Source organism: Felis catus, chromosome B1 (genome assembly GCF_018350175.1).
Source record: "Felis catus isolate Fca126 chromosome B1, F.catus_Fca126_mat1.0, whole genome shotgun sequence".
NCBI lineage: Eukaryota > Metazoa > Chordata > Mammalia > Carnivora > Felidae > Felis > Felis catus.
This window is the reverse complement of record NC_058371.1, coordinates 50,042,149-50,054,202: the sequence shown is the minus strand read 5'-3', so window position 1 is coordinate 50,054,202 and position 12,054 is coordinate 50,042,149. Positions and strand designations below refer to the sequence as shown.

The 12,054-nt window shown below is 39.1% G+C and overlaps 1 protein-coding gene across 4 annotated transcripts in view; it reads right to left on the bottom strand.

Moving 5' to 3' along the window:
• EXTL3 (exostosin like glycosyltransferase 3) overlaps positions 1-12,054 on the bottom strand; it is a 132,952-nt gene that overhangs the window by 19,689 nt on the left and 101,209 nt on the right. For all 4 annotated transcript variants that reach the window (XM_019828622.3, XM_019828623.3, XM_045055617.1 and 1 more), the window contains one exon: positions 2,378-2,505. In XM_019828622.3, coding sequence (XP_019684181.1) covers positions 2,378-2,505 — 128 coding nt within the window. The remainder of the gene's footprint in view (positions 1-2,377; positions 2,506-12,054) is intronic.

Genomic DNA, 12,054 nt, shown 5'->3' with positions numbered 1-12,054 from the left:
CATTAGGGAAATGCAAATCAAAACTATACTGAAATACCACACATCACACACAATAGAATGGCTATAAATAAAAAATGAAAAACAACAAGTATTATCAAAGACATGGAGAAATTAGAACACTTATATACTGCTGGCAGCAATATAAAATGGTGCACCCTCTGTGGAAAAAAAATATAGCAGTTCCTCAAAATGTTGGAGTTACCACATGATTTAGCTGTTCCACTCCAATGTGTATATCTATGAGAAAGGAAATGTTCATACAAACACTTGTACATAACTTTTCACAGGAAAAAAAAAATAATAAAATAAAATAAAATAAAATAAAATAAAATAAAATAAAATAAAATAAAATAAAATAAAATAAAATAAAATAAAATAAAATAAAATAAAATAAAATAAAATAAAATAAAATAAATTTTCACAAGAGCATTATTCACAATAACCGAGAAGCAGAAATGACCCAAGTGTCCATCAACAGAGAAATGGACCAACCAAATGCATATATACAAAAGGAAATACACTCACATGCTCAGATGGGTGAACCTTTTTTTTTTTTAATGTTTATTTATTTTTGAGAGAGAGACACACAGACAGAACATAAGTGGGGGAGGGACAGAGAGAAAGGGACACAAAATCTGAAGCAGGCTCCAGGCTGTCAGCACAAAGCCCGATACGGGGCTCAAACCCACGAACCACGAGATCATGACCTGAGCTGAAGTCGGATGCTTAACCAGTCGACTGAGCCACCCAGGCGCCCCCAGATGGGTGAACCTTTTAAAATCTATTAAGTGAAAGAAGCCAGTTACAAAATGGCACATGTTATATGGAACCATTTATTTTCGATATCCACAATAAGCAAATTTATAGAGGCACAGATAGATTAATAATTGCCTAGGGCTTAGAGAAGGTGGAGGAAAATGGGAAGTGATCACTAATGGGTACAGGGTTTCTTTCAGTGGTAATAAAAGATTTCTAAAAAGATCACAGTGATGGTTCCATAACTCTGTAAATACACTAAAAACTGTTGAATGATTACACTTAAATGAGTGAATTGTATGGCTTATGAATTGTATTCAATAAACATTACCCAAAAATGAATTGCGAGAAAATGATCACAAGCTTGGATGTCACAATAAATGTCAAATTGCTTTAAAGTTGCTAAGGCCGGGGCACCTGGGTGGCGCAGTCGGTTAAGCGTCCGACTTCAGCCAGGTCACGATCTCGTGGTCCGTGAGTTCGAGCCCCGCGTCAGGCTCTGGGCTGATGGCTCAGAGCCTGGAGCCTGTTTCCGATTCTGTGTCTCCCTCTCTCTCTGCCCCTCCCCCGTTCATGCTCTGTCTCTCTCTGTCCCAAAAATAAATAAACGTTGAAAAAAAAAAATTAAAAAAAAAAAAAGTTGCTAAGGCCTACCCTCAATTTTTGTACTTACTTCACTGTGGACACATAATAAACTGTCCATGGGCCTGCATACTAGTCCATGACACACTTTGAATAACCCTGATGTACTCCATTCTCTTATCTGTAATGATCCTTCAACTGGGATATAAACCCCGGTAAGAACTACTGAGATTCAAGAAAACTATATAGTTTAGTGATTGGCTGGAAATTCTGGAGTCAGACAAACCTGCATTTGAATTCCAGTTCTGCCATTTACTTTCTAACATCATGGTTTTGCTCTCCTTGATCTCAGTTTACTCCTATGTAATATGGAGAGGAGTACAACTTACATCGTCAAGTTTTAGAGCAGTATTAATGAGATAAAATCACACAAAGTGCTCAGCTAGTCTCTGGAACACAGTATGGATTCAAAAATGTCACGCATTTTGATCATAAGAACCACCTCCTCCTCCCTCTCTTTTTCCTCTTGGATCTTTGCTCCTAACCCCATCTTTCCCCAAATCTTTCAAGCCCCAGGATTCTGGCACCATTCCATTACCCTAACACATAGCAACATGTTGCTTCTGCCTGACTGGGAGCTATTCCTGCAAACACAAAAACTTCACATTTCCATTAGGGAACTATCTCTTGCCTCCACTCAGTCCATGTTTGTGGCTGGAGGATGATATAGTTTCAGCTCCAGGGCCAGGCAGATAACCCTGATCTAGCCAATCACAGAATCCATCTCCCTGCCCTCCCTCAAAGGGAGAGCCTATGGGAGATCACAGGCAACAAAAAGGAAAGCAAAACCTAGAGATGAAGAGAAATGGAGTTCTCCAACATCACCTAAGACCCAAAATCCAGCTATGTCCTGTCAGCCCTTACTACCTCTGAGTACTTATTATCAGCCAAGAAATTCATTCTGCTGCCTAATCCACCTTTGAGTTGGTTTTGTCACTTGCAAACAAAAGTGTTTCTTGATTAAAAAGTAGCTGCTCACCGAAACCCAAACATGATTTCATCATGGCGGAGGTGAGCATCATCATCAATAGACAGGATAGCCTCTGTCTCAATTTCATTCCAGGGCAAGAATCGGTTGTTCAAACTGTTCTTCTCAGTCCGGACCACCTGCAAGGAGGAAGGAAAAACACCAATGATCAATGCTGCATTACAGAATGCAAAACCAAAACTGCCTCTGGTCAAAGGAGACTGTGGCTAAACTTACTAAATAATCTTGCCAGGTTGCCTACCACTCATAAAACCCAGTAGATGTCTTTCAGGAACAGAAACTGATCTTATAATTCAGCAAATGTATAAGGATTTCACATTTTAAGCTTTATTCATTTGCTAACTAATTTTCTTGTGAAACAAGTTAAAGCTGAGGATTATTTTACATAAACGATAAACAGTCTACAGAAATTAAAAATAACTCTCCCAAGAGAACACAAGGTGGCAGAGTAGAACTGAGATTATAATTCCCAGCTCTGAAATCCCCAGGCTTACTCATAAATTTTAAAGCCCAACTCAGAAATCCCTTGAGTTTGTGTCATTTCTGATGCCTAAAAAAGGAGAGCCCATCCAGTTGAGGTTAATTACCTCACCTTTGCAATTCCCACTGACTACACATACAGATGCTTTTTCTTTCAAGGGGTACCTAACTCAGCAAAATTAACAGCTGTGTTAATTTACAGCAAATCCCAATTCAAAGATTCTCTATCCAAAGTGACCCATATATGCAAAGCAGTATTTTCTTCATAAAACAAAGATTAGTGCCCAAACAGAATTACATTACAAAGAAAATGTTTTACTTAGACACCTTAGATAAGCACAGTTTACTAACAATGTAGGTGGTAGCTTTGTTATTCACCTTGCCCAATATGAAGATGACCATACTCAGTACTTTAATAGCTCATTTTATTTTTATTGTACCTATATCTAATTAATCCACCTAATGGGAAACTATCAATTTATTCTCAAAAACCAGAAACAAAGGGAACTTCCTGAGGAATCATCTTTTTAGAAAGACAGAGAGGGTCATCTTACTTTCAACAGAAACTTTTACTTGTACTGAGAATAAGCTCTACCTAGCTTGATGAATGGAATTATATCCATGGTCTAAAACTTTATGAATGCTTTCAAAGGTACTCCTGTGATCTCACAAATACTGTCTCCATAGCTTAAAATACTCTTTCTCCTCTTCTTCTACCAAAATCATTCTCTCCCTGGGGACCCAGCTCACATGCCTCCTGTCACTTACACCCCTGTCAAAATTAACCACTTCTATGTTCTTAGAGCAGAGTCCTCATACTTCAACTAATGCATTCTAACATACTTAGAATCCAATCAGTTCAGAGATCAAAAGGCCTTACAGATCATACGGCCAACTCTCACCTTGTACATGGACAAATGGCAAGTGGCAGAGCTAGACACTAATTGGTGCCTTCTAACTCCAAATCAGTCTTTTTCTGCTAAACTTACATTAAATTTATAAATCTCATCAAACCAAACATCACTTAGAATGTTTACTTTACTAAAGAGCTTTAAAAAGTCTTAAAAGACTTTGCCTCAGCCCCAGAGGACTTCCTCCCAAGTCAAGACAAGAAAGGATCTATAATCTATAATCAGATTTGCTACTACAGAAAACAGATGTCAGAGCCAAGCAATGGACACAGAAATCCCCCTTGCCCTGCAGCACGTTTGGCCATATAAAAAGTCCCTGGAAGCAAGCCCAGGTCTCCCAAGCTCAAATTCAGCAGTTGCAGAACAAAGCACTGAGGTCTGGGTTGCAGTAAAGACGAGCAGGGAGGGGGAGATGACCAACTACTCACCATAGTAGCTGCTGGGCTCCATCCCCAGGGAGCAGGGAAATGGTCAGAAGTAGCAGGAGCCAAAAGCCAACCTCAGCAAACACAAAATGACATCTATCTTAAGACACACCCAATTTCAGAGATGTTAAAATATAAAATAACGTCCACCTTAGAATCAATGCACTATGGCAGCTGTTTGCTCAACCACCCCCAACAAACCACTCTTGGTCATTCGTTTTACTTTCCTAACACACCTAGCATCCACTTAATACAGAACTGCAATTCTGGCAGCTCAGGTGGACAAAGCTCCCCCTCAATTCTAGCAGCAAATACACACAGCTTAAAATGAAGAAAAAATACTCAATTCTTGAATATTCAACTGTAGATTATCAGTTTTACAGGTTAGACACTAGGAAGATTATCTACAGCAAAATTAGCAATCCAGGAACACAGCACAGAACTTCAGTAGTTAAAGTGTAAGCCAAACACCACCAACACGGGCCTCCCCTAGGGCTCTCTTGAAACACAGGCCTACCCCAAGCCTACCAAGTCAGAAACCTGCAAAATCCCCAGGTGATTCCTATGCACATTAAATTTTGAGAGGGTTGGTAGAGGAAAAGCATGGTTTTGGAGTCCATCAAAAAAGCCTGGGGGCGCCTAGATGGCTCATTTGGTTGAGTGTCCGACTCTCAGTTATGACCCTAGAGTCATGGGATCAAGGCCTGTATCAGGCTCCAGACCAAGATTCTCTCTCTCTCTCTCCCCCTCTGACCCTCCCATCAGCTCACATGCTCTTTTTCTAAAAAGGGGCGGGGGGGGGGGGGGGGAGAGAGAAAGAAAAGAAAATAGAGACAATTTTTTTTTAAAAAGAAAAGCCTGAGTTCACATTCCCACTCCACCACTTACTTGTACAAAGGTAAGTGAGGAACCTCTCTCCTAAATACAGCCCCATACTGTGTGCAAAAATGGAACTTATTCATCAGCCAAACGTGACCATCTTATAAACAACCTCATTCACTCTAAAAACAACACAAACTAAAATAGTCATGATTTGATGCCTAGAGCACATCCAAAATTTTTGTCCAATTTACAAAATAAACCAAATCAAGAGGACCTGCTTGTCTTTTGGAAGACTTAGAACTGAAGATCTAATACCAAATGTGTTTTAGCCTAGATTTCACATCTGTATTTTTTAGCAAGTTTATTAAAGTCCAGTAAGAGGCAAGTCCATTACAAACAACTACTGTGGATTCCAGAAATATAGTATACATACTACCTTTGCTCATCCTGGCACAACCCCTCTGGGCTGGATGGCAGCAAGATTTTCAGGATTAGGGAACTGACGCAATAGCCATCAGAATGAAAGGAAAGATTTAAGGATTCACAGAAACACAGCATCATGAACTGCAGCAGCTTATTTCTGGTTGGCTCACAAACAATTGTGGTCAAAAAGTCTGCTTTAAGAATTTACAGCAGTGATTCTTAACTATGAGCGATTCTGCCCAAGAAACATATAAAACAATGACGCTGGACAGTCTTGGTTGTCATAACTGGTAGTGGAACGGGGTGAGCTACTCATATCTAGTCAGCAGAGGCCAGGGATGCTGCTAAATACTACAAAGCACGGGACAACCACCCAGAGCAAAGAATTATCCAGCTCCACATGTCATTAGTGCCACTGAGGAGATACTCTGATTTAGAGTCAACATTCAGAAGACAGTACAGCACATACAGTTCATTATTTAAGAACAATTTACCTTTTCCTTACAACCAAAAGGAGATTTCTGCACTTACAGACATTGCAAATATAAACTAAAATTAACTAGGAGGAAAGAGTAAAAGGTTTCTTCTAGGGGCGCCTGGGTGGCGCAGTCGGTTAAGCGTCCGACTTCAGCCAGGTCGCGATCTTGCGGTCCATGAGTTCGAGCCCCGCGTCAGGCTCTGGGCTGATGGCTCGGAGCCTGGAGCCTGTTTCTGATTCTGTGTCTCCCTCTCTCTCTGCCCCTCCCCCGTTCATGCTCTGTCTCTCTCTGTCCCAAAAAATAAATAAAAAAAAACGTTGAAAAAAAAAATTAAAAAAAAAAAAGGTTTCTTCTAACAGTTTTGCTTCAAAGCTATACTGCTTAATAGCTAGACAAAATTTTGCTCAGCAAACCTACTGTTATCAATTCTGGCACCAAAAACATAAAGGACTAAAAAACTTAAATATCTGTAATGCAGACATCCATCAGATCAGCATTGGCATCTAAGATTTTTGAGAAACGGCAGATCGAAAAGGAATGAGTCAACCAGAGTAGTAAGTCATGTTGCTCATTTTTGTTGACATTGTTTTGTTTTGTTTTTAAAACTAAAAAACAGCTCCTGCTTCTTCAACACTGGCTATTTTCTCATGCCTAATTTTACCTTGGTAACTCGTGGACATGAAAACTGACCCTCAAGTTACTAAGTCAATTACTGGTTATGACACTGACCAGAATGTACCGAGCAATGTGCCTGGCATACAGTAGGTGTTCAACACATTTTATAAATGAGCAAATAACCAAACGACTAGGAAATAAACCCTAATTTAGCCCTGTCCATTCTATTTTCAGAATATGGAATAAAGACTTGATAACTTTATGTATCAAAACTATAACATTCTACATACTAAAACCTCCTAGCATTTAATCTAGTATTCCAGAGCAAAACAATCCATCAACCTATAACTGCCAAGTCAGGAGCCATGCACGCCAACATTCATTTTTTGTTTGTTTCATAAACAATGCTTCCTGGGGAAGCTACATGAGTTCTCCTGCTGACTAGTTCTACCATCATTCATAAAAGCCTAGACTTCCGCTCACTGCACATTTCTTCCCATCACAATGGAACAATACAGCAGGTATGGCCTGGAGTCATACTGTATGCAAATGTATGCAAGTACATGCATGATCAAAAAATAGTAACCTCACATAACATTTAAGTTGGTTCTTGAGGAATTCTGGAATTTATGAATGATAAAGAGCTACTACGCTACCAAGATCCTTTCTCCTAGTATGCTAATAAGGTATTTGGCTTCTAAATCCTGGCAGAAATCAGCAAATTCACATTAATTAGGAAAGTATCAATTTACATCATAAATATTTAATTAGCTATCATAAGTTAGATCCCCAATTAATAGATAGCCAATATCTCTTAATATGTAAGGGATGGAAATGTAAGTAGTTATTGCTATTAACAAGCAACAATCGAACATTTCTACAATTTGGTAAGTGACAGTTGCTGAAGTGCAGCAGAGGAATTTGGATTCAAATGGAAGAACTACCTAAATATGGAATCTTTTATAAAAGCAGCTCACAACTAGCCATAGGCAGGTCTTTGAAGTTGGGAAGCAAGAAAAATAGGGCATGAAGAAATTAAGTGTATGAACCCAAGTCATAAAGTAGACCAAGAACAGGGAACACAAAAAGGTAAAACATACTTGACAAGTAATAAAATTAGAAAATATATGTGGAAAATATAAAGCACCATACAAACACATAATGCCACCTATTAAATTCAGCAATTTAAATACACTTAAAATGTTCTCCTTTCTCTCCTTAAGATAAAATTTTGCCTAGCCAAAGTCAACAGTCTCCAGTCTCAAACAACACATATACATGTGTGATACACTTCTGTAATGAATCCATTTCTGAAAATGAGCCTTATGTCAAGTCACCATACAGGCAATAAGGTAAACAGCAATTAGCTTTTGTCCTCCATCCTCCCCTTTCCTCTAACTTAAAAAAGTAACCCAGGACGCCTGGGGGGCTCAGTCAGTTGAGTTTCTGACTTCAGCTCAGGTCATGATCTCACACTTCACGGGTTCAAGCCCCGTGCCGGGCTCTGTGCTGACGGCTCAGAGCCCAGAGCCTGCTTCAGATTCTGTGTCTCCCTCTCTCTCTGCCCCGACCCCGCTCATGCTCTCTCTCTCTCTCTCTCAAAAATAGACATTAAAAAAATATATTTAAAAAATTTAAAAAGTTTTAAAAAGAAGTAACCCATCACAGAGCTCAGGAATTAAGAAAATGAGGTACAAAAGGAAGCTCATAGTCCTGTATACCTGCTTTTGAGACAAGGACCCATGTGAAACAGCTTGAGGTGACTAGGGTGGAGAGGTAATCAATAGAGACCAAGGAGCATTAAAATATCTTGATTTTTCAAGGGACTCATTCATTCAATAAACATTAAGTAGTAGGGAAAGTTAGGTAATGAAAAGAAAGGGAAAGGAATAAGAAGGTGAACACAGTGAACTACTTTTCTATTTATAACTTACTTTAAATTTGGGTCTGATGCAGTATTAAAAAACGATTTAGGTTTTGATTTTAGGTTATATTTTAGGTTATGAGGTAAGTCTGTTTTAACTCATAAAAGAAGTTGTACATGATCCCTATAAAACTGTAGGTCAAATAGCATAGGTTAGAGGTTCATCATCAAATGAGAGAATGCAGGGGTGTCTGGGTGGCTCAGTCGGCTAAGCGTCCAACTCTTGATTTCGGCTCAGGTCGTAATTTCACGGGTTCTTGGTATGGAGCCCTGAGTCAGGCTCCACGCTGACAGTGCAAAGCCTGCTTGCAATTCTCTCTCTCCCTGGCTCTCTGCCCCTCCACCGTTCATGTGCCCACGCTCTCTTGCTTTCTCTCAAAATATATAAATAGTTTGTAAACAAGAGAATGCATATCAAGAGGACAACACAGTGCTGACCGAGCACATAGAAAATGCTCAAAACTTGTTAGCAATTATTATCACATAAGATTAATACAATCTCCTCCTATTTTACTTTGTAAACATTTTATTTATGCATGTAAGCTGTGCCTTTTCAAAAAATTTAGATTTGGTAAAAAAGAAAAACATGCACTGACCATGGTCAGAAGTCCTAAGACCTAAGTTCTAATTTGGGTATTAATTGGTTGAGTGACCCAAAACAATAAAATTCTCTCAGTCTCAGATTCCTTACTTTGAATTAGTAAAGAGTACAAATAGACTAAGAGGAGGAGACATTCCCTAAAGAATTGATTTGTAGCAATTAAGAAATCATTTATGCAACATGACTTTTCAGCAATTCCTTTATATTACACATTTATAATTTTTGCTATAATTTCTGATTTCTGGTAGCTCTGTTTTATAGAATTCTCCTTCACAGCCACGTAGCCTCTTCTCAAACAGAAAAAAGAGAGCCATAGCTATAATCACCAAGTTATTAAATAATGTCAAAGAAAAAAACCAGAGATGCTAAACCTAGTGAAGTCTACCAGACTTTGTACAATCTTAGACCTAGAAAAACTGGACAAGATTTTTCCTGTTAGTTTTGCTTAGAAATCACAATTTTAGGAAAATATCATCTGATCTATTCATGTAACATAAATATTACTTGCAGAGCCCAACTCAGGGCTTGACCTTACAACCCTAAAATCAAGACCTGAGCTAAAATCAACCAACTGAGCCACTGAGGCACCCCTCAAGTAATATTTTTTAAAGGAGAGTGGACACAGATAAAAAACAATGTGTATCAACTTTATAAGGAATAGCCTTTATTATCTCCACTGTTGCCTGAGGTCTAGCCAGAAGTAAAGCCTTTAACAGCCTGACTGGCAGAGGTCCAAGCCTGATTATTAATGACACTGAGTTCTCTTCTAGTCTTCCTTCTTGTTCCTTTAGTTGACCATGATGACTGACATGACAATAACTACTCTGACATGACATTAGGTTTCCAAAATGGGGTTCTCCTTTTACAGTTTTACTATTAAGGGCTGGGAGGGAGGGAAAATGGCAGTGAAAAACAATCTCGTATCTCTCTATATAGTTTTCATTTGGAAAAATGGGCACATTCTGGTCTTAACACTGCCACAGAGACCTTGGATTCTAGTAGGGAGATGTGATATGCTTAGCTGACCCTCTCTACCACTGCTGCTCTGGTCCAAGTTTCCAACACCCCTCACCTAGGCTCCTGCAATAATAGCCTCTGAACTGTTTCTTCTGCTCTTTTCCCCATAGTCCAACATATATTACCCTTTGCTCAAAACCCTCCAATGGCATCCTAACATACTTCTAATAAAATCTAGAATCCTTACCATGGACAAGCATGTATGCATGCTTGGTACTATCTGTAAGCAGACTAATAAAAGATAAAAAGATTGAACTAACATTTGAGTTGCCACTCACTCAAGAGACGGAACTTGCCATTTGAGTCCAACCAAATAAACTGCCTGTGAAAACTAAAGTATCAATACTTCACAGAGAAATAAAACAAAATCCAGTCTTCACAATGTAATATTCACAATGTACAGAGTTTAATACAAAACTGTGCGATGTACCAACAACCAGAAAAACATGACCTTCAAGAAAAAAGAAAAATCAATGAAAGCAAAACCCCAAATGTTGGAATCAGCAAAGGTGTTAAAGTAGCTATTATAACTATGCTCAATAAAATGTACTCAGAATGGAAAAAAAAAGGGAGGAAATCTCATCAGGAAAATGGAAACTATTACTTTAAAAACATGGATATTCTGGAACTGGAAAATATAATACTTGCAATTTAAAATTGACTGGATGACCTTAAGTGTAGAGATGACACAAAAGTTTGTGAACATGATGATAAATCAAGAGAAATTATCAAAATTGCAAACAGAAAAAAAGATTAAAAAAATGAATAGAGACACTAAGAACTGTGGGATGGAATCAAAATGTCTAATATTCACAGGGCATCTGGGTGGCTCAGTCGATTAAACATCTGACTCTTGATTTCAGTTCAGGTTATCATCTCATAATTCATGAGATCAAGCCCCACATCGGACTCTGCACCGACAGTGCAAAGCCTGCTTGGGATTCATTCATTCTCTCTCTCTCTCAATCTCTCTCTCTCTCTCCCTCCCTCCTTCCCTCTCTCCCTCTCTCTCTCTGCCTCTCCCCAGCATGCGTATGCATGCTCTCTCACTCTCTCAAAATAAATATTTTTAAATGTCTAATATACATATAATGAAGCCCCCAAAGGAGAGGAGGAAAAGAATGGGGCAGAAAAATATACCTGAATAGATAATGACATAAAAATTTTCCAATATATGAAGAAAAAATAAATTGACAGATTTAAGAAGCTTAGTGAACCCCAGTCAGAACACAAATAGAAGAAAACCATGCCAAGGCATATCATACTCAAAGCACTGAAAACTAAATATAAAGTCTTGAAAGCAATCAAAGAACATGCTCCATATAGGAAAACAAAAATTTGAAGACCACCGACATACCATCAGAAACAAGGGAGACCTGAAAACAGTGGAACATCTTTAAGATGCATGGTTGGCGCATTGGTCCCCAACCCAGTAGGGAGTTTTTCTCAAAGGACTAGCTTTCAAATCCTTTGACATAATACTTATTCCCCACACAGGGCACCTGGATGGCTGGGTCCATTGAGTGTCAGACTTGATTTTGGCTCAGGTCATGTTCTCACAGTTCCTGAGACTGAGCCCTATATCGGGCTCTGCACTCAGTGTGGAGCCTGCTTGAGATTCTCTCTCTCTCCCTCTGCCATTCTCTTCCACTTGCACTCCCTCTCTCTCTCTAAAATTAAAAAAAAAAATTAATACTACTCTCCACTTCCATTAGACATTCTTAGTTATTAAGCTTCCAGAGCTAATGAACCTGATTCAACTGTTTACAAAACAGGCAAGAGACAGAGCAGTCACCCACCACCACCACCTCTGTTCAGCAGCCCCGCCCCATTCTGACGAGTCAGCTACTTCAACTAGTGGCACTTGCCCCATCTCTCTGGGTGGAGTCTAGTCACCTTGCCCAGGCCCTTTCCCATTTGAACTGAAGAGAATTAAATCTTTTGGGGCGAGAGTGTCAAAGGATGGTGGTA